Genomic DNA, 23594 nt, shown 5'->3' with positions numbered 1-23594 from the left:
CTAAGGGTAGATAAATCTCCCGGACCAGATGGAATGCACCCTCGTGTTCTGAAGGAAGTAGCTGTGGAGATTGCGGAGGCATTAGCAATGATCTTTCAAAAGTCGATAGATTCTGGCATGGTTCCGGGGGAATGGAAGATTGCAAATGTCACTCCGCTATTTAAGAAGGGGGCAAGGAAGCAAAAAGGAAATTATAGACCTGTTGAAATTATAGGCTTGACATCGGTGGTTGGGAAGTTGTTGAGGCCGTTTCTTTTTACGTTGTAATCAACGATTTGGATTATGGAATAGATGGCTTTTGCTGATGATACAAAGATAGGTGGAGGAGCCGGTAGTGCTGAGGAAACAGAGTCTGCAGAGAAACTTGGATAGATTGGGAGAAAGGGCAAGGAAGTGGCATATGAAATACAATGTTGGAAAGTGTACGGTCATGCACTTTGGTAGAAGAAATAAACGGGCAGACTATTATTTAAATGGGGAGAGAATTCAAAGTTCTGAGATGCAATGGGACTTGGGAGTCCTCGTGCAGGATACCCTTAAGGTTAACCTCCAGGTTGAGTCGGTGGTGAAGAAAGTGAATGCAATGTTGGCATTCACTTCTAGAGGAATAGAGTATAGGAGCAGGGATGTGATGTTGAGGCTCTATAAGGCACTGGTAAGACGTCACTTGGAGTACCGTGTGCAGTTTTGGGCTCCTTATTTAAGAAAGGATGTGCTGACGTTGGAGAGGGTTCAGAGAAGATCCACTAGAATGATTCCAGAAGGGTTAACACATGAGGAAAGTTTGACCGCTCTTGGACTGTATTCCTTGGGGTTTAGAAGAATGAGGGGGGGACCTCATAGAAACATTTTGAATGTTGAAAGGCATGGACAGAGTGGATGTGGCAAAGTTGTTTCCCATGGTGGTGGAGTCTAGTACGAGAGGGCATGACTTAAGGATTGAAAGGCGCCCATTCAGAACAGATGCGAAGAAATTTTTTTAGCCAGAGGGTGGTGAATCTGTGGAATTTGTTGCCACGGGCAGCAGTGGAGGTCAAATCATTGGGTGTATTTAAGGCAGAGACTGATAGGTATCTGAGTAGTCAGGGCATCAAAGATTATGGTGAGAAGGTTGGGGAGTGGGACTAAATGGGAGAATGGATCAGCTCATGATAAAATGGTGGAGCAGACTCGATGGGCTGAATGGCCAACTTATGCTCCTTTGTCTTATGGTCTAATATTGTCAGCTAGCTTACCTTCATATGTCATCTTTTACCCCCCTCATGGCTTTTTTTTAAAGTTGCTTTCCATTTGTTTTTTAAAAACTTCCCACCAATTTTTGCTATATTGTATGCTCTCTCATTTGCCTTTAGGTTGTTTTCAACTTCTCGTCAGCCACAGTTGCGTCATCCTGTCTTTGGAATACTACTACTTCAGGGGCTGTTTCTGTTCTGCACCTTCCAATTTGCTCCCGGAAATTCTAGCCATTGCTGTCCTACAAGCATCTCCTTCCAATCAATTTTGGTCAGCTCCTCTCATGCCTCTATAATTCCCTTTTACTCCACTGTAATACTGATTCTTCTGCCTTTAGCTTCCACCTCTCAAATTGTAGGGTAGCCTAACATATTATGATCATTGTCTCCTAAGGATTCCTTTACCTTAAGCTCCCTAATCAAATCCTGTTAATTATACTGCATCAAATCCAGTATAGCCTTTCCCCTAGTGGGATTAACCATAAACTGCTCTAAAAAGCCATCTCATAGGCATTCTTTAATTCTCTCTCTTGGGTTCCAGAACCAACCTAATTTTCCCAATCCACTTGCATATTGAAATCCCCATGACTAACGTAACAGTCCCCTTTTGCTTGTGTTTTCTATCTCCCGTTGTAATTTGTAGCTCACATCTTGGCTACTATTTGAAGGCTGTATACAATGCCCATCAGGATCTTTTTACCCTTGCAGTTTCCTAACTATGTGTCATATTAAATTTTGTAAAACATTGGATAAATATCTGGAGGGTAAAATGACAATTTAACTTTTTCTGAACTCTGAGCACGTGGGATCTGCACATCTGTTAGTGTTCAATGGGTAATGTTTGGAGAGTGTTTGTACAGGGTAAACACTTAATATTTGTAGCTGGATTCTTTTTTTGATTTGGGTTTATCACTTATATGTAATATTAATGTTTTTTGAAGGTCCAAATGAATGTTGTGTGCTATGAGATAATGGGTTACAGTTTTGGATCCCCCAACCTGCCTGGGTCGTAGGGGCACTGTAAAGATGATTGCTGCACCAGCTGTGGGCAAGTGCCTGGGCTGTGGAAAAGCTCTCTCCGGTTGTCTGCAATGTTGTCTGCCCATTTCTTCCTGAATTCCCCATTTTCTTTATAACCATATAACAATTACAGCATGGAAACAGGCCATCTCGGCCCTTCTAGTCCGTGCCAAACGCTTACTCTCACCTAGTCCCACTGACCCACACTCAGCCCATAACCCTCCATTCCTTTCCTGTCCATATACCTATCCAATTTTACTCTAAATGACAATACCGAACCTGCCTCTACCACTTCTACTGGAAGCTCGTTCCACACAGCTACCACTCTGAGTAAAGAAATTCCCCGTGTTACCCTTAAACTTTTGCCCCCTAACTCTCAACTCCTGTCCTCTTGTTTGAATCTCCCCTACTCTCAATGGAAAAAGCCTATCCATGTCAACTCTATCTATCCCCCTCATAATTTTAAATACCTCTATCAAGTCCCCCCCCCCCCCCAACCTTCTACACTCCAAAGAATGAAGACCTAACTTGTTCAACCTTTCCCTGTAACTTAGGTGCTGAAACCCAGGTAACATTCTAGTAAATCTTCTCTGTACTCTCTCTATTTTGTTGACATCTTTCCTATAATTCGGTGACTAGAACTGTACACAATACTCCAAATTCGGCCTTTCCAATGCCTTGTACAATTTTAACATTACATCCCAACTCCTATACTCAATGCTCTGATTTATAAAGGCCAACATACCAAAAGCTTTCTTCACAACCCTATCCACATGAGATTCCACCTTCAGAGAACTATGCACCATTATTCCAAGATCACTCTGTTCTACTGCATTCTTCAATGACCTACCATTTACCACGTATGTCCTATTCTTTCCCCTGCACCGTTCCCTGAGAGTCCACTTGATCTTGTTACCCTTGTTGATTTTGTCCCCATATTACATGGCAATTCATCCCACAGACTGCATTTTTGCCCTATTGTCTGCTTGTCCTTCCTCACAGTCTCACTACACACTGCATCTAGTTGTATTCCAATTGTCCAATTCTCAGCCCTATCACCCTGGTTCCCTTTCCTCTGCCAAATTAGTTGAAATCCTCCTGAACAGCTCCAGCAATCCTGACCGCAGTATATTGGTCCCCCGCGGGTTCAGGTGTAACTGTCCCTTTGGTACAGGTCATACCTTTCCCAGAAGAGATCCCAGTGATCCAGAAATCTGAAGTCCTGCCCCCTACACCAGTTCCTCAGCCACACATTCATCTGCCAAATCATCCTATTCTTACCCTCACTCATGCGTGGCACAGGCAGGAATCCATAGATTACTACCCAGGAAGTCTTGCTTTTCAGCTTTCTACTTAACTCCCTAAATTCTCTCCTCAGGATCTCCTTACCTTTCCTACCTATGTCATTGGTTCCAATCTGGGACCATCTGACTTCTGGCTGCCTACCCTCTCTCTGGGCCTGATCAGTGACTTCCTTGGCCGTGGCACCTGGGAGGCAACACACCATCCAGGTGTCTCATTCACGTTCACAGGATCTTGTGTCCATCACTCTTACTATGTAATCCCCCTATCACTATGGCAGTTCTCTTCTTCCAGCTTCCCTTCTGAGCCACAGTGCCAGAGACCCAGTTGCTGCAGCTTCCCCCGACAGGTCATCCCTTTTAACTTTCCAAAGTATTCATATTATATATGTTATGTTTTATTTTATTTTATTTATTGTGTTCCTTAGCTTCTGTTTTTTTGTGCTGCATTAGATCCAGAGTAACAATAATTTCCTTCTCCTTTACACTTGTGTACTAGAAGTTACATTAGACAATGGTAAATGCTGTACTTACTGTGAGATTATTGATGCCTTCCGAGAATGCTCCGATTTGCCTCACTGTTCCCTCAGAGTCATCCATCTACAATTAAATACAACACACTTAATTTCAACAGAACTTAAACTGTAATGTTGATTGTTAAACACAAGCAAAGGGTCAATTGCACTCCATTCCTGTTTCTACTACCCATCCATTCTGCAGGCTCTTCACTATAGGGTCAGCAGGAAGATGTGCAAACTTGGGGCAGGTCTATGGAAGGGTGTTATTACTTCAGAAAACCAATAGTTGTCATTGGTTTCAACCTGCCCCTATTAACACCAGAGATTCTGCATATGCTGGAAATCTACAGCAACATACAAAATGCTGGCAGAATACAACCGGTCAGGTGGCATCTATGGATCCTTCATCATGGATAAGTACCAAGTGGGAGATGTGTGGGGAGGGACGTGTGGACCAGGCAGTCGCGGAGGGATACTCATCCCTGCAAGCGTAAGTGCTGCACCTGTCCCTACACCTCCTCTCTTACCACCATTCTGGGCCCCAAACAGTCCTTCCAGGTGAGGCAACACTTCACTTCTGAGTCTGTTGGGGTAATCTATTGCCTCCGATGCTCCTGGTGCAGCCTCCTCTACATCGGCGAGACCCGATGCAGATTGGGGGACCGCTTCGTCGAGCACCTCTGCTCCGTCCGCCACAACAGACAGGATCTCCCAGTTGCCACCCACTTCAATCTTGCTTCACATTCCCATTCGGATATGTCCATACATGGCCTCCTCTACTGCCATGATGAGGCCAAACTCAGATTGGAGGGGCAACACCTCATATACTGTCTAGGTAGTCTCCAGCCCCTTGGTATGAACATCGAATTCTCCAACTTCTGGTAATTCCCTCCCTCTCCCTTCCTCCATCCCACTTTCACTCTGCCTCCTCTTCCAGCTGCCTATCACCTCTCTCATGATTCTGCCTTCTTCTACTACCCATAGTGCTTTCCTCTTACATTCCTTCTTCACCTTTCCTGCCTATCCCCTCCCCCACCCCTTGATCCTGATTGGTTTTTCACCTGGCACCTTCCACCCTCCCCCCACCTTCTTTATAGGGCCCCTGCCCTCTCCTTCAGTCCTGATGAAGGGTCCCGGCCTGAAACGTTGACTGCTCATTTCAACGGATGCTGCCTGACCTGCTGAGTTCCTCCAGAATGTTTGTACGTGTATGCCAGATGTTGTAGTATGTGAAGGAAGGGAGATGGGTGCAGTTACTGATGCAAGTGAGAAGGTGCTCAAAAATCTGAAAGACCTAAAAGGTACACAAGTCACCCAGACCAGAGGAACTGCACCGTAAGGTTCTGAAAGAGGTAGTGTTAGAGATTGTGGTGGCATTAGAAATGATCTTTCAAAAATCACTGGACTCTGGCATGGTGCCAGAGGACTAGAAAATTGCAAATGTTACTCCACTCTTTAAGAAAGGAGAAAAAAAGCAGAAAGGAAATTATAGACCAGTTAGCCTGACCTCAGTGGTTGGGAAGACTTGGAGTCAATTGTTAAGGATGAGGTGATGGAGTACTTGGTGACACAGGACAAGATAGTACAAAGTCAGCATGGTTTCCTTCAGGGAAGATCCTGCCTGATGAACCTGTTGAAATTCTTTGAGGAAATTGCAAATAGGATAGATAAAGGGGATGCAGTCAATGTTGTACATTTGGACTTTGAGAAGGCCTTTGACAAGGTGTGACATATGAGGCTGCTTACCAAGTTAAGAGTCTATGGTATTACAGGAAATTTACTAACATGGTTAGAGCACTGGCTGATTGGTAGGAGGTAGCGAGTGGGAATAAAAGGATCCTTTTCTGGTTGGCTGCCAGTGACTAATGATGTTCCACAGGAGTCAGTGTTGGGACCACTTCTTTTTAAGCTGTATATAAATGATTTAGATGATGGAATGGATGGCTTTGTTGCCAATTTTTTAGATGATACCAAGATTGGTTGGGGGCAGGTAGTGTTCAGGAAACAGGTGGAATGCAGAAGGACTTAGACAGATTAGGAGAATGGGCAAGAAAGTGGCAAATGAAATACAATATTGGAAAATGCATGGTCACGCAATTTGGAAATAGAAATACTGAAAATGTGCGGACTATTTTCTAAACGGGGGACATTTTCCAAAAATCTGAGATGCAATGGGACTTGGGAGTCCTTGTGCAGAACACCCTTAAGGTTAACTTGCAGGTTGAATTGGTGGTGAGGAAGGCAAATGCCACTTTAGCATTCATTTCAAGAGGTCTAGAATACAAGAGCAGGGATGTGATGCTGAGGCTTTATAAAGGCACTGTTGAGGCCTCACCTTGAGTATTGTGAACAGTTTCGGGCTCCTCATCTTAGAAAATATGTGATGGCATTGGAGAGGGTTCAGAGGAGGTTCACAGGGATGTTTCCAGGAATGAAAGGGTTATCATATGAGGAACGTTTGATGGCTCTGTGTCTGAACTCGCTGGAATTCAGAAGGATGAGGGGGTATCTCATTGAAACCTTTTGAATGTAGAAAGGCCTAGACAGAGTAGATGTGGAAAGGATGTTTTCCATGGTGGGAGAGTCTAGGACAAGAGGGCACAGCCTCAGGATAGAGGGACGCCCTTTCAAAATAGAAGTGGAGAAATTTCTTTAGACAAAATGTGGTGAATTTGTTGCCACGTGCAGCTGTGGAGGCCAGGTCGCTGTGTGTATTTAAGGCAGAGATTGGTAGGTTCTTGACTGGACATGGCATCAAAGGTTACGAAGAGAAGGCCGGGAACTGGGGTTGAGGAGGAGATAGAAAAAAAAGGATCTCCGTGATTGAATGGCGGAGCAGACTTGATGGGCCAGATGGCTTAATTCTGCTCCTAGGTCTTATGGTCCTATAACTTTATCATTGAACTGTTCTCAGAACCTATGGATTCACTTTCAAGGACTCTTCATCTCATGTTCTCGATACTTACAGTACTGCTTATTTATTTATAATCATTATTTTGATTTTTTCCTTTTGCACTTGCACAGTTTGTTGTCTCTTGCACAATGGTTGTTTATCAATCATGTGTGTGGCTTTTCATTGATTCTATCATGTTTCTTTGCATTTACCGCGAATACCCACTAGTAATCAAGTTTTTATTTGATAAGTTTTGTATTAACTAATGTTACTTTCTTTGACAGAATACAAAAATATTTAACATTTATTTTTTTTGGAAAATGAATGTTTTGAAATCTAAAATTTGCTCTTGTTACTGCCACTAATGCAGATGGCATAAACATCTAAAACAATTTGTATATTAAAAAAAATCAAGAGTGCCTGAAACTTCTGCACAGAACTGTACATACTTTAATAAAAAAAATTACTTTGAACGTTTGAAGGGACTGTTACCTTACTTGCATTTGTATAAACACTGAGAAGACTGCACAGGATAACTGCCCAGCAATTGATAACCAGTGAGAACCTGATGCCTTGCTGCTGTGTATTGTGCACGGGTACAACTAAAGCCCAGGACAACACTGTTCACGAGACTTTTCGGAAGGTTCAGAAGGTAATGACAATGTTACCTGCTCAAGCTTGTCCAGGTCCTCCTCATTGTAAAGTCTCAGCTCCATCCCTCGAACCTGCTTGCTTCCTTTTCTGAAGCCACTTCCCGGTGGGAGCCCCAATTCCATCGGACAGATGTACTCTTCCTCATCCTGCTTCCGCTTCCTCAGGCTCCCAAAGTTGCTGAACACTAGCTTCTTGGGCTGAGAGAGATGAACATCCAAAATCCAGCAACAATCACAGGAGAAGAGCATTGATTAATAACTTGCAAATGCAATGTTAGCATTCATTTCGAGAGGACTAGAATATAAAAACAAGGATGTAATGCTGACACTTTATAAAGAATTGGTCAGTGCACAGAGTATTGTGAGCACTTTTGCACCCCTTATCTGAGAGAAGATCAGAGAGGGTTCAAAGTAGGTCATGAAAATGATTCTGGGGATGACAGAGTTAACTTATGAGCTTGTACACCTTGAAATTTAGATATATGGGAGGTGGGGGAGTCTCATTGAAACCTATAGAATATTGAAAGAATACAGTGTAGAGTGGGTGTAAAGAGGAAATTTCCTATAGTGGGGGAGCCTAAGACCAGAGGGCACTATCTCAGAACAGAGGGATATCCCAGAAGAACACAGATAAGGAGGAACTTCTTTAGATAGATTGTGGTTACTCTGTGGAATTAATTGCCACAGACGGCTGTGGAAGCTAAATCCTTTCTTATATTTAAAGTGGAAGCTGATAGGTTTTTGATTAATCCAGGCATCCTAGTTCCAGGGAGAAGGCAGGAGAATGAGGTTGAGAGGTTTAATAAATAAGCCAAGATGGAAATGGTCGAGCACACTCAATGGGCCAAATGGCCTAATTCTGCTGGTATGTCTTATGGTCTTCTAGTTGTTGGAACAAAGATGGACAAAAGGCCAGCTCACAGAGGTTTTCCCATTAGGAGGACTTTGACAGAGCAGAACATTTCCTACTGACCTTCATCAGTAATGTGGAGGTGAGTTATAATCACCCCCCCCCCCACTTAAATCTTTTGTCAAGAGGAAACATCTTCCATTTAGTTATCAGAATCCAGAATAATCTAAGTTTCCCGGCAACAGTTTCACACTGTGAAGGCACATGGCATACAAGCCTTCACAGGTCAAAGCGCAGGCTGTAGAAGTTGGGATGTTATATTTGAACTTCACAAAACAATGGCTAGGTGGCACTTGTGTGCAATTCAGGTAGGCTATAGTTTTACGGGAGAGGGGACAAAGATATTCACCAGAGTATTACCCGGACTACATTGTGGGAAGAGATTGGATTGGCTGACTTGTTTCATTGAAGAGGAGGCTGAGGGACAACCTGATAGAGCTAAATAAAATTTTGGGAGGCACAGAAAGAGCAGATAGAATCTTTTTCCCATGGTAGGGGAATCAAAGACAAAAGGGTACAAGTTTAATGTGCACAGGATTGGTAAAAGCTAGAGGGTTGTTCATTCAGCCAGCACCATCATGGGGATTTGCTTCTGCAGCATCAAGGACACGTTCAAAAGGTGATGCCTCAGAAAGACAGCAGCTGTCATGAAGAACCCCCATCACCCAGGACATGCCATCTTCTCACTGCTACCATCATGGTGGTGGCACATGAGCCTGAACGCACACACACAACGTTTCAGGAACAGCTTCTTCCCCTCCACCATCAGATTTCTGAACGGATAGTGAATCCATGAACACAGCTCACTATTTTCTTCCTCTTTTTGCACTACTTATTTAAATTAAATTTTTTTATATATACTTCCTATTTTAATTTAGTACTTATTATTATGTACTGCTGCAAAACAATAAATTTCACGATATATGTCAGTAATATCAAAATTGATTCATGAGATGGAGTTGTAAAGGGGATCAGAGGGGAAAGTTTTTCTTTAAAACACACAAGGAGTGGTTGATATCTGGATCTCCCTGACAGCGGTGGTGATGGAACTAGATTATTCAAACAAGAGGACATGATTTGAGAGTTAGGGGGCAAAAGTTTAAGGGTAACACGAGGGGGAATTTCTTTACTCAGAGAGTGGTAGCTGTGTGGAATGAGCTTCCAGTAGAAGTGGTAGAGGCAGGTTCAGTATTGTCATTTAAAGTAAAATTGGATAGGTACATGGACAGGAAAGGAATGGAGGGTTATGGGCTGAGTCCGGGTCAGTGGGAATAGGTGAGTGTAAGCGTCGGCACAGACTAGAAGGGCCAAGATGGCCTGTTTCTGGGCCATTGTTATATGGTTATATTAAACCACTACTTTAAGAGACATTGTAAGGCAAGGCATAGAAGGATACAGGCAAATGGAACTGCTGTAATTGGGTAAAAAGGCTAGCATGGATGTGATGGGCTGGTTCAATGCTTTACTTAACTATATAAAGTGTCCTTTCTCTGAATCAACAGAGCACTTGATCATTACCCTTCCTCCTCTACACTTTCCACTTGTTTTTCACAAGGACCATGTTAGAAGCAGGGTTAACATAGAAGACATTCAACTTGATCCATCAAGTCTGCTCTGCTATTCCATCATGGCTGATTTATTTTCTCTTTCACTCCCATCCTTCTGTTTTCTCCCTGTTACCTTCGATGTCTTACTAATTAAAGATCAACCTCCACTTTAAACTTACCCAATGACTTGGCCTCCACTGCCATCTGTGACAATGAATTCTACAGGCTCCCCATCACCAGGCTACAGAAATTCCTCATTTCTGTTCTAAAGGGATGTTCCTCCATTCTGAGGCTGTGCCCGCTGGTCCTAAACTCTCCCACTCTAGGAAACATCATCTTCATATCCATTCTATGTGGGCTTTCAAGATTTGGTTATTTCAATATTCAATTATCTCCTTTTATTACTTAAGGAACAAAGGCATAGACCATTTTTGACACAGGTAAAAAAACTCAAAACTCAGAGCTGCAAAGGAACTTGGGAGTCCTTGTGCAGGATTCCCCAAGGTTAACTTGCAGGTTGAGTCAGTGGTAAGGAAGGCAAGTGTTAACATTTATTTCAAGAGGACTAGAATGTAAGAGCAAGGATGTAATGCTAACATTTTATAAGGCTTTGGTCACACTGCTTTTGGAGTATTGAGAGAATTTTTGGGCCTCTTTTCTAAGAAAGTATGTACTAGCATTGGAGAGGGTCCACAGGAGGTTCACTAGAATGATCCCAGGAATGAAACATAAGGAGTGTCTGATCAACACACACAAAATGCTGGAGGAACTCAGCAGGCTAAGCAGCATCTATGGAAAAGAGTGTATTCTTTTCCATAGATACTGCCTGGCTTGCTGAGTTCCTCCAGCATTTTGTGTATGTGTTGCTCGGATTTCCAGCATCTGCAGATTTTCTCTTATTTGGGAGTATTTGATCATTCTAGGCCCGTACTTGGAGTTTAGAAGAATGGGGGTGGGGGGTGGGGATCCTCATTGAGACCTTTTGAATACCAAAAGGTCTAGACAGATTAGATGCGGAGAGGATGTTTCCTATAGTGGAGGAATCTTGAATCAGAATCAAGGGGCGTGCATTTAGAATAGAGCTGAGGAGGAATTTCTTTAGCCAGAGGGTAGTGAATCTAAGGAATTCATTGGTACAGGCAGTTGGGGCGGCCAAGTCATTGGCTATATTTAAAGTGGAGGTTGATAGATTCTTGATTAGTCAGGGTGTCAAAGTTATAGGGATAAGGGATGAGAATGGGGTTGAGAGAGGTAATAAATCAGCCACAATAAGCCAAATAGCCTAATTCTGCCATTACCTTATGGTTTTATTGTTTAATTAGAAGTGAATTTGGAAAATTGTACAATACACAAAAAGGATGCTACACTATTGAAGGGTAACTGACTGTTCCTGAGCCTACAACAGAGAGAAATAGGCTTCAAAATGCTAAAGGACTCTACGCAAAGAGAACACTATGCTGCCCGGTTTGTGCAGAGCGAGTCCGGTGCTGACCAGTACACCAGCAAGAAAGAGGCAAATAAGAATGCTGTGCAATAGAATGGCAACGTGTACAACAAGTACAGATCATTGTGCTCACCTTAACCTTGGCAGTGGCTGTAAGAAGAGCATAGTCCGGGGATTCCACTGCCTCTCGCTTCTGGCGTTGAGCATCAGGACCAACCAGCAGATTGAAGTGCGTGGCCAAGTGGCGCCTGAGCAGCGTTTTATTGGGAGGGATGTTCAGCAGCATGGCCAGCGTTTCCACATTAAAGCGAGGTTCCAGTACCTGGAGGTGGAAGACCAGCCAATATTAGACCACAAGACCAGGAGAAGAATTAGGCCTTTCTGCCCATCAACTCTACTCCACTATTCCACTATGGCTAATTTAAACCCTTTTCTCCTGCCTTCTCCCCATAACCTTTGATACCCTGACTAATCAAGAACCCATCAGCCTCTGTTTGAAATACATTTCTAATGACTTGGCCTCCATAGCTGCTGTGGCAATGAATTCCACAGATTCACCACCCACTGGCTAAAGAAATTCCTCCTCATTCCTGTCCTAATGGATGTCCCTCTATTCTGAGGCTGTGTCTTCTGCTCCTAGTCTCCCCCATTATAGGAAACATCTTTTCCACATCCACTTTATCAAGGCCTTTCAATATTTGATAGGTTTCAATGAGATCCCCCCTCATTCTTCTAAACTCCAGAAAGTACAGACCTAGAGCCATCAAGTGCTCCTCATATATTAAAAGACAATCTAGAGGCTATCAGCCCCAAGCATAATGTAAATGAGTCCAGAGAAAATCCTGCACTCCCACCCCTTTCTGCTAGATTGTTGGTTTAATGCTGCTGCCAGACCGGACAGGGAGAGCAACATCTGGGAATCTAAAGCTTGTTTAAATTAGCAGATTGATTTTAGAGTAGGTTAAAATATCTGCACAACATCACAAACTGTAGGGTCTGTACAGTGCTGCACTGTTCTATGTTCTACACAAAGCAATTAACAGCCAACATCCAGAGGCACAGCACATACAGTACATTTTAGGTGAAGAAGTAGTCACTTTAATTTATAACATTAAATAACCAGCATCGATATCAGCTCTGTTTGGCCTTACCATCAATCCCCCATGCACTCCACTGCCTCTTAAGTTGGGAGCGTATTCTGCCAGATCGGCCGAGCGAAGCCACTCCATCACCCGGTGGTTGGTCCACTGTGATACCTCTGCTGGGCTGATGTTATTCTGGGAGAGAAAATGCTTTTAGGCATGCTTCAAACGCCACTTTTTGGCTATTTTAGACATATTAAAAACAAACTCCTAAACTGTGCGCTTCTCTTTCTAAGCCCTGTGTGTCACTGACATTTATTGGCCCAGCCCGAGGGGCTCTTGGGTTGTAAACTCAGCCCATCATGGGCACCAGCCTCTGCAGCATCAAGAACATCTTCAAAAAGACATTAAAGACCACCACCACCCAGGACATGCCCTCTTTTCATTGCCACCATGAAGGTGGTGGTACAGGAGCCCGAAGACACACACTCAGATGTTTCTTCCCCTTCACCAGATTTCTGAATGGACAATGAACCCGTGAACACAATCTATTTCTTTTGCACTCTTCTTGCACTACTTATTTCTTTTTTAAATACATTTCTTATTGTAATTTATGGTACATTTTATGTATTGCACTGACTACTGCCAGAAAATAACAAAGTTCATGACATCTGTCAGTGGTACATCCACCATAGACTGTCCCAAGCCCAGCTGTGAGAGGAGGAGGTTTGGGTAGGGGGCTACACAAACTCTAAAGACCCTCATCCCTGGGAGAGCAAGGATCCACCAAGACGATGGATTACATCTGGGAACACTTGAAAGAGTGGTCCAGGACGGAGGATGTTGGCAAGCTGCTGACACCGGCTTATGCCGCAGTAGGGATGATGTGCTTAAAAGGAAGAATACCATACGAGATAATAAACCTGATTCAAATTGTGACAAAGTGGGAGTGAACGTGAACAGGGATGGAATGAAGGGAGACAGAGCATGTGCAAGCAGCTGTGATTGGTTTAATTTAGCATTGTGGGCCAATGCTGTACTGTACATGTTCATTTCAGTCTTTTTGGTGAAGGTGTTTGTAGTGCTGTTGGGGAAGAGTTTTAGGATTTAGAACTAGTGACAGACTCAGATTCGCAGAGCTGTGTAGCACTGAAAGAGGCCTTTGGCCGAGCTCACCCATGCTGACTGCAATCCCTATTCATGCTAATCCTATTCACCCTCTCTGTTCAGGTACCCCTCCACAATGAAGGAACAACCATATATTTCCAAGTCAAAATGGGGTGCAATTTGGAGGTGGTGGTATTCCTCCGTGCTGTCAGCCCAGTCTTTCTTAAGGTTGAATGAGGTGCCCATTGTGGTCTTCTCTACAGTAGATGTGTCCTTGAGGGTTTGGGGAGCGAAGGGACGAGCTATGAGTGAGGTACTAGTTGTCATCTGCTCTTCGGTGGATGGCATGGAGTTGTTGATGCTGCACTGGATCAGGCAGTTGGGAGGGCTCCGTTGCATTCCTGACTTGTGCCTTGTAGATCTAGATGGAAGAGGTCCCACCAAGTTGCACACCATTCTGATGTAGAGAAACAAGGCCTGAAGAGCCACCCCTTGTGAAGCTGCCCCTACCTCATCAGATGGCCGCCGCCGCAGACAATTAGCTTCAAAGTTATTTATTCGGAGAACTTGGATGGCTCGCTTGATGCTGAGGTGATGGAGAACACTCCCGACTTTCATTGAAAGCAGATCGTCCTGGAAAACAGCAAACCAGGAGAGAAAGTAGTAAACCTAAGGACCAGAAACAGTACAACACACTAATTATAAATAACCATGGTATGAAAAACCATATCACAATCTGCATTCAACACAAACCGTGGAAGACACGGTAGCGTAGTGGTTACGCCTTGCTTTACAGAACTCGTGAGAGGAGTTCAATTCCCGCTGCTGTCTGTAAGAAGTTTGTAGATTCTCCCCATGAACGCATGGGTTTCTTCCCACATTCTAAAGACATACCAGTTAGGGTCAGTAAGCTGTGGGTATGCTATGTAGGTGCTGGAGGCATGGCAACACAATGGTTCCTCCAGCACATCCTCGAACTGCGTTGGTCATTCACACCAGTGACGGTAGTGTGTGTTTTGATGTACATGTGATAAATAAAGCGAATCCTAACTGTTCTCAGACTAACTACAAGGGCTAATCTGTGCATGAATCTACAGATCTGGTTATTGGAATTACTGACATTTTTGACACAAGAAAAATCTACAGATGCTGGAAATCCAAGCAACACACACACAAAATTTTGGAGGATCTCAGCAGGCTAAGCAGCATCTATGGAAAAGAGTAAACAGTCGATGTTTCTGGCCAAGAACCTTCATCAGGGCTGGGAGGAAAAAAGAGAAGACAGAGCAAGAAGTGAGGGTGGTGGGTCATGTACTGTATTCTGCACTTCCAGTGTGGTCTGCTGTAGATCAGTGAGACCTACACTCCATCTGCCAAAAAAGGTGAGATCTCCCAGTGGCCACCCATTTCAATTCTACTTCCCATTCCAACATGTCAGTCTAAGGCCTCCTCTACTGCCACAATGAGGCCACACTCAGGATGGAGGAGCAATACCTTGTATTCCACCTGGGTAGCCTGCAACCTGATGTCTTGAACCTCTGGTAATTGCACCACCCCACCCCACTCCACCAATCCCCATTCTCTTTTCCCTTTCTTACCTTATCTTATTGCCTGCCCATCACTTCCCTCTGGTGTTCCTCTCCTATCCCTTTCTTCCATGGTCTTCTATCCTCTCCTATCAGATTCCCCCTTCTCCATCCCTGTATCTCTTTCACCTATCAACTTCCCAGCTCTTTACTTCACCTTCCCCCTCCCCCGCCCCCCAGCTTCACCCATCACCCACCACCTTGCATTTCTTCCTCCCTCCCCCATCTTGCTCTCATTTTCTTTTCCCCAGTCCTGATGAAGAGTTTCAGCCCGAAAAGATGACTGTTTACGCTTTTCCACAGATGCTGCCAGCATTTCATATGTTGCTAACATTTCTGAATATGATGCTGCAAATTTGTTTATATTGAACACAAAATCTGAAGCTAATTCTTGGACTTAACACTTTAATTTTTAAAAATTTTATCTAGAGATACAACATGGTAACAAGCCCTTCTGGCACAATGATACAGTGATGCCGAATTACACCCATGTGACCAATTAACCTACAAACCCTCATGTCTAGAATGGAGGAGGAAGTTGGAGCATCCTAAGGTCATGGCAAGAACATACAAATGTACAGTGTCATCATTCCATCAAAGCCTTGCCTGGCTGCTCAGATACACCTCAAAGACTTGGTTACATTACGAACCTTTAAAATGTTGCTGTTATTTCAAGAGAAAGGCAAATAAAAAGATAATAAATTCAACACTTACCAATACAAATAAATAATTTCAAATTAAGGTTAAAATATTTAGTTAGATCGACTGATATTTAATTTCCTTTGTGAAACACTATATACTAATGAGCAGCTGATGACTGGATTCAGACGAACACAGCAAAATATCCCCAACATTCATTTGACAAGGTTTCAGGAGCCTGACGAGAGCAGTGAGCGTGGATGCTCTCTGCAGTAGTCGCCAGTTCTAGGATGAACCCAAGCTCCAAAGTATGTACACCATATACAGCCTTTAGATTCATCTTCTTGCAGGCAGCCACCAAACAAATAAACACTACAGAATTCATGAAAATCCTCATACAACAAACACTGTCAAACATCCAATGTGTGAAAAATGGACAAATCATGCAAACAATAAAAAAAGTAAACAAGTAACACAGAACATGAGCCACAGAGACCCTAAAAGTGAGTCCACAGCCACGGAGCCAATTCAGCGCTAGGTAGAGAGCTGAATGTTGCTTCGTCTTTCACCCACAGCCTCAATGCCTTAACCTTTTTAATCTGACGCAGTGCTTAAATGCTGGTATGTTTTCCGATCTTGGACTGGGGCCCCACTGTTCCAATCCGCCTCAAATATGTTCCAGCAATGGCTACTGCATTCGTACCTGCAATCTCAAGAATCCAGTTCGTCAAATCCTTTAGGACACCGTAAAAATGACAGGTCATACAGATGGTTTAAAAGCACAACTCCCACAAAGAAATTAAATGTGGATACAACAGGGTCTGTTAAGAGCCTTTTAGACAGGTACATGGAGCTTAGAAAGACAGAGAACTATGCGCTAGGGAAATTTTAAGCAGTTTCTAGAGTAGGTTACATGGTCAGCACAACACTGTGGGCCAAAGGGCCTGTAACATGATGTAAACTTCTATGTTGTAAATGCAGCAGATTGCAGTGATCATAGTCCAGAGAAAGTATATTTAGTTGAATTGTTCACTTCAAATGGGTAGCATTTGGAAACTGTGGCTGTAGCTCTAGACAAGTGCATAATAAGGCCAACAGCTTTGCTCTCTCAACCCAGCGCATCAAAATAGCATTAAAAAAAGCACAGAATAAATGGATGGATAGCATTGCACAGAATCAGACTTAATTCCAGTTTTATTTCAGATAATGTGAATTTCACCCTGGAAAGTGGGCCGACACTTGCAGGCTGTCCACAGCACACCCTAGGGTGTGTCCGTTCTGATCACAAATGATGCATTTCTCTAGACGTTTCTACGTACATCTGATAAATAAACTTGAATCTTGAACTTAAAGATCTTTGCCTGAAAATTGCATGTCTGGCTTTTTAAAACCTGAATAGTTTAATAAAAGTCATTTAAATTGTTTGTCTGTTTCCCATGTTCTCACAAGAAAGAACTTATGAGCATTTGGAGCAACATAGTCTGCTTAGGGCTAGTCAGCAAGGCTTTATCAAGGATAGGTCATGCCTTATGAGCCTGACTGAATTCTTTGAGGATGTAACCAAACACATTGATGAAGGTAGAGCAGCAGATGTAGTGTATATGGATTTCAGCAAGGCATTTGATAAGGTTCAAGCAAGGCTCATTCAGAAGATGAGGAGGCATGGGACCCAAGGAGACCTTGTTTTGTGGATCTAGAACTGGCTTGCCCACAGAAGGCATAAGATAGTTGTAGATGGTTCGCATTCTGCATGGAGGTCAGTGACCAGCAGTGTTCCACAGGGAAGCAGTCAACGGATGCTGCCTGACCTGCTGAATTCATCCAGCTTTTGTACGTCTTGATTTGACCACAGCATCTGCAGTGTACTTTGTGTTCCACAGGGATCTGTTCTGGGACCTTTCCTCTGTGATTTTTATAATGGATGGAGAAGTAGAAGGGTGGGTTAGTAAGTCTGCTGGTGACATAAAGGATGGGGGAAGTTGTGGATAGTCTGGAGGGCTGTCAGAGCTTACAGTGGGATATCAATAGGATGTAGAACTGGACTGAGAAGTTGTAGATGGAGTTCAACCCAGATATGTGTGAAGTGTTCATTTTGGTAGGCCAAATTGAAGACAGAATATAGTATTAATGGCAAGACTCTTGGCAGTGTGGAGGATCAGAGAGATCTTGGGATCCGTGTCCATAGGACACTCAAAGCTGCTGCACAGGTTAACATAATAAAGCATATGGTGTGTTGGCCTTCATCAACCTTGGGATTGAGTTCAAGAGCTGTGAGGTTATGTACTCCCACTTGGAGAACTGTGTTCAGTTCTGGTCATTTCATTAAGTATGTGGGTACTATAAAGATAATGCAGAGGAGATTTGTAAGAATGTTGCCTGGATTGAAGAGTGTGCCTTATGCGAATAGGTTGAGTGAACTTGGCCTTTTCTCCTGGAGTGACGGAGGATCAGAGGTGACCCGATAGAGGTGTAAAAGATGATGAGAGGCACTGACTGTGTGGATAGCCAGAGGCTTTCTCCCTAGGGCTGAAATCGCTAACACAAGGGGGCATAGTTTTAAGGTGCTTGGAAGTAGGTACAAGGGTGATGCAAGAGCTAAGTTTTTCTAAAGAGTGTGGTGGGTGGTGGAATGCACTGCCAGCAGCGGTGGCGGAAGTGGATACAATAGGGTCTTTAAAGACACTCTTAGGTAGGTACACAGAGCTTTGAAAAATAGAGGGCTATGCTGTAGGGAAATTCCAGGCAGTTTCTACAGTAGGTTACAAGGTCAGCACTACATTGTGGACCAAAGACCCTGTAATGTGCTATAGATTTCCCAGTTCTATAATTTACTGCACCAGTGACCCAGGTTCAATTCCCTCTGCCATCCATGAGAACTTAGTACTTTTTCCCCATGACTGCAAAAATTTCCCCCGGTGCTCTAACTTCCTCTCATATTCCAAAGGTGTCCAAGTTAGTGAGTAGTAGGCATACCACGTTGGCTCCAGAAGCATAGACTATTGTGGGCTGGCTCGGAACATTCCTTGGACTGTATTGGTTGTTGGTGCAATGAGACATTTCAGAATCAGAACTGATTTCTCTGTATGTTTCAATGTGATATACATGGAACAAAGAAAGCTGATCTTTAAGGAACACCAAAGGGTTCAACTGATGCTGGAAATCCAGAGCAACACACAAAAGTGCTGCAGTAATTCAGGTCAGACAGCATCCATGGAGAGGAACCGTTGACGTTATGGGCAGAGACCCTTCAGGGTCTTCAATTTTTAATGAGCTGTTTGACTAAAGTACAGCATAGTTACTGGAAACAGCCCAGAACTTGGCACAGTGAAGTATCTCAACAAGGAACTGCCAACAGCCCAAACACTAATTTTGGAGGCAAGAGATTTACTATTAAAAACTCTCAGCCAGTATTTATTACCCTTCCCTCATTGTCCTCGAGGTGGCGATGATGTGCCACATTATGGAACAGTTATTCAACTGAAAGGCAAACAACGTCACTGTAACAGAGGTCAGATCAGGCCAGGATGGTACATTCCTCTTCCTAAAGGACACTACTGAACTAGATGGGGATTTAAATTAAAACCTGTAGTTCAGTGGTTGCCATGAGAAGGCAACAGACCACACTGGTGTACAATTCCACCCATCTTCATCCAGACTGTAAAATGTTTTATTTTTATTTAGAGATATTTTGGCAGGAACAATCCAAATAGAACATACAGGGTAAATGGTAGGGCATTGAGGAATGCAGTGGAACAGAGAGATCTAGGAATAACGGTGCATAGTTCCCTGAAGGTGGAGTCTCATGTAGATAGGGTGGTGAAGACGGCTTTTGGAACGCTGGCCTTTATAAATCAGAGCATTGAGTACAGAAGTTGGGATGTAATGTTAAAATTGTACAAGGCATTGGTAAGGCCAAATTTGGAATATTGTGTACAGTTCTGGTCACCGAATTATAGGAAAGATATCAATAAATTAGAGAGAGTGCAGAGACGATTTACTAGGATGTTACCTGGGTTTCAGCACTTAAGTTACAGAGAAAGGTTGAACAAGTTAGGTCTCTATTCATTGGAGCGTAGAAGGTTGAGGGGGGATTTGATCGAGGTATTTAAAATGTTGAGAGGGATAGATAAGAGTTGACGTGAATAGGCTGTTTCCATTGAGAGTAGGGGAGATTCAAACGAGAGGACATGATTTGAGAGTTAGGGGGCAAAAGTTTAAGGGAAACACGAGGGGGTATTTCTTTACTCAGAGAGTGATAGCTGTGTGGAATGAGCTTCCTGTAGAAGTAGTAGAGGCCAGTTCAGTTGTGTCATTTAAGGTAAAATTGGATAGGTATATGGACAGGAAAGGAGTGGAGGGTTATGGGCTGAGTGCAGGTAGGTGGGACTAGGTGAGATTAAGAGTTCGGCACGGACTAGGAGGGCCAGAATGGCCTGTTTCCATGCCGTGATTGTCATATGGTTATATAGTACTGTAACAGGCCCTTCCAACCCATGAGCATAAGACATGCGAAAATAGGACCTAGCAAGTGTGACAGTGGAAAAGTGAGTATGGAACCTGAGGAGATAGTGAGGGAATTAATGAATACTTTGCTTCACTATTCACTATGGAAAACGATCTTGGCAATTGTAGGGACGACTTACAGCGGACTGAAAAGTTTGAGCATGTAGATATTAAGGAAGAGCATGTGCTGGAGCTTTTGGAAAGCATCAAGTTGCCGGGACTAGACGAGATGTAGCCCAGACTAACGTGGGAGGCGAGGGAGAAGATTGCTGAGCCTCTGACGTGATCTTTGCATCATCAATGGGGAATGAAGAGGTTCCGGAGGATTGGAGGGTTGAGGATGTTGTTCCCTTATTCAAGAAAGGGAGTAGAGATGGCCCAGTAAATTATAGACCAGTGAGTCTTACTTCAGTGATTGGTAATGATCAGCCATGATCACAGTGAATGGTGGTGCTGGCTAGAAGGGCCGAAAGGCCTACTCCTGCACCTACTGTCTATTGTCTATGTTGATGGAGAAATTCCTGAGAGGCAAGATTTTTGAACATTTGGAGAGGTATAATATGATTAGGAAAAGTCAGCATGGCTTTGTCAAGGGCAGGTAGTGCCTTACGAGCCTAACTGAATTTTTTGAGGATGTGACTAACACATTGATGAAAGAAGAGCAGTGGATGTAGTATATATGGATTTCAGCAAGGCATTTGATAAGATACCCCATTCAAGGCTTATTGAGAAAGTATCCAAAGGGACATTGCTTTGTGGTTGTAGATGGGTCATATTCTGCATGGAGGTCGGTCACTAGTGGAGTGCCTCAGGGATCTGTTCTGGGACCCTTACTCTTTGTGATTTTTATAAATGACCTTGATGAGGAAGTGGAGGGATGGGTTAGTAAGTTTGCTGATGACACAAAGGTTGGAGGTGTCATGGATAGTGTGAAGGGGTGTCAGTGGTTACAGAGGGACATCGATAGGATGCAAAACTGGGCTGAGAAGTGGCAAATGGAGTTCAACCCAGATAAGTGTGAAGTGGTTCATTTTGGTAGATCAAATATGATGGCAGAATATAGTATTAATGGTAAGACTCTTGGCAGTGTGGAGGATCAGAGGGATCTTGGGGTCCTAGTCCATAGGACGCTCATAGCAGCTGTGCAGGTTGTCTCTGTGGTTAAGAAGGCATACGGTGTAATGGCCTTCATCAATCGTGGAATTGAATTTAGGAGCCGAGAGGTAATGTTGCAGCTATATAGGATGCTGGTTAGACCCCACTTGGAGTACTGTGCTCAGTTCTGGTTGCCTCACTACAGGAAGGATGTGGAAGCCATAGAGAGGGTGCAGAGGAGATTTACAAGGATGTTGCCTGGATTGGGGAGCATGCCTTATGAGAATAGGTTGAGTGAACTTGGCCTTTTCTCCTTGGAACAATGGAGGATGAGATGTGACCTGATAGAGGTGTCTAAGATGATGGGAGGCATTGATCGTGTGGATAGTCAAGAGGCTTTTTCCCACGGTTGAAATGGTTGCCACAAGAGGACGCGGGTTTAAGGTGCTGGGGAGTAGGTACAGAGGAGATGTCAGGGGTAAGTTTTTTACTCAGAGAATGGTGAGTGAGTGGAATGGGCTGCCGGCAACTGTGATGGAGGCAGATACGATAGGGTCTTTTAAGAGATTTTTTAGATAGGTATATGGAGCTTAGAAAAATAGAGAGCTATAGGTAAGCCTAGTAATTTCTAAGGTAGGGACAACTTTGTGGGCTGAAGAGCCTGTATTGTGTTGTAGGTTTTCTACACTTCTATGAGTCTGCTCTGTTATTCAATCATAACAGGTTCTTTTATCCCCTCCTCAGCCCCACTCCACAGCCTTCTCCCCAGAACCTTTGTCACGTACAATCAATCAAGCTCTGCCCTAAATACACCCAAATGACCAGTCCTCTGCAGCTGCCTGTGGTAATAAATTCCACAAATTCACCACGCTCTCACTAAAGAAATTTCACTGCGTCTGTTTTAAATGAAAGCCCCTCTATCCTGAAGCTATGCCCTCTTGTCCTAGGCTCCGGGAGAAGCGCAGCAGAAGTCCCTTCGTTGGCCCCTGTGGGAAATGGCAAGGCTACTGCCGGGGGGCTGTAACACTCGAGGCCGGAGTAATAAACATTCTTTCCACATCTTCTCTGTCTAGGTCTTTCAACATTTGAAAGGTTTCAATCAGATCCCTCCTCATCCTTCTCAGTTCCACCAAGTACAGACCCAGTGTCAAAGTTTCCTCGTGTGATAACCCTTTTATTCCCGGAATCATCCTTGTGAACTTCCTCTGAACTCTTCAATGTTAGCAGTTCTCTTCTTAGATGAGGAGCCCAAAACTGTTCACAATACTCAAGGAGAGGCCTCACCAGTGCCTTATAAAGCCTCAGCATCACATCCCTGCTCTTGTATTCTAGACCATTTGAAATGAATGCTAACATGGCATTTGCCTTCCTCACCAACTCAACCTGCAAGTTAACCTTCAGGGACTCCCAAGTCCCTTTGCATCTCAGATTTCTGGATTTTTTTCTGCGTTTAGAAAACAGTCCACATATTTATTTCTACTACCAAAGTGCATGACCATGCATTTTCCATCATTGTATTGCATTTGCTACTTTCTTGCCAATTTTCCTAATCTGTCTAAGTCCTTCAGGTTTCCTCAGCACTACCTGCCCTGCCCCCCCCCAACAACCAATCTTCGTATCATCTACAAACTTGGCAACAAAGCCATCAATTCCATCATCTAAATCATTTATATACAGCATAAAAAGAAGTGGTTCCAACACTGACCCTTGCAGAACACCACTTGTCACTGGCAGCCAACCAGAAAAGAATCCTTGTATTCCCACTTGCTGCCTCCTATCAATCAGCCAATGATCCAACCATGCCTGTAACTTTCCTGTAATGCCATCTTGGTGGTAAGCAGCCTCACATATGGCACCTTGTCAATGGCCTTCTCAAAGTCCAGATATACAACATCCACTGTATCTCCTTTATCTATCCTACTTGTAATCTCCTCAAAGAATTCCAACAGGTATGTCAGGCAGGATTTTCCCTTAGGAAACCAGCCTGACTTTGTCCTACCTTGTCCTGTGTCACCAAGTACTCCATAACCTCATTCTTAACAATTGACTCCAACATCTTCCAAA

General features: G+C 43.6%; 1 protein-coding gene across 7 annotated transcripts in view; it reads right to left on the bottom strand.

The window, feature by feature from the left end:
- Window positions 1-23594, bottom strand: part of ppfibp1b (PPFIA binding protein 1b) — a 246275-nt gene that overhangs the window by 4951 nt on the left and 217730 nt on the right. For all 7 annotated transcript variants that reach the window (XM_073059796.1, XM_073059800.1, XM_073059797.1 and 4 more), the window contains 5 exons: window positions 14218-14340; window positions 12670-12795; window positions 11652-11840; window positions 7633-7815; window positions 4088-4153 (listed from right to left, as the gene is read on the bottom strand). In XM_073059796.1, the coding sequence (XP_072915897.1) occupies window positions 4088-4153; window positions 7633-7815; window positions 11652-11840; window positions 12670-12795; window positions 14218-14340 (687 nt within the window). The remainder of the gene's footprint in view (window positions 1-4087; window positions 4154-7632; window positions 7816-11651; window positions 11841-12669; window positions 12796-14217; window positions 14341-23594) is intronic.

This window comes from Hemitrygon akajei, chromosome 10 (assembly GCF_048418815.1).
Source record: "Hemitrygon akajei chromosome 10, sHemAka1.3, whole genome shotgun sequence".
Classification (NCBI taxonomy): Eukaryota; Metazoa; Chordata; class Chondrichthyes; order Myliobatiformes; family Dasyatidae; genus Hemitrygon; species Hemitrygon akajei.
Note: the sequence above shows the minus strand (reverse complement) of the source record. Positions and strands in the feature narration are given on the sequence as shown.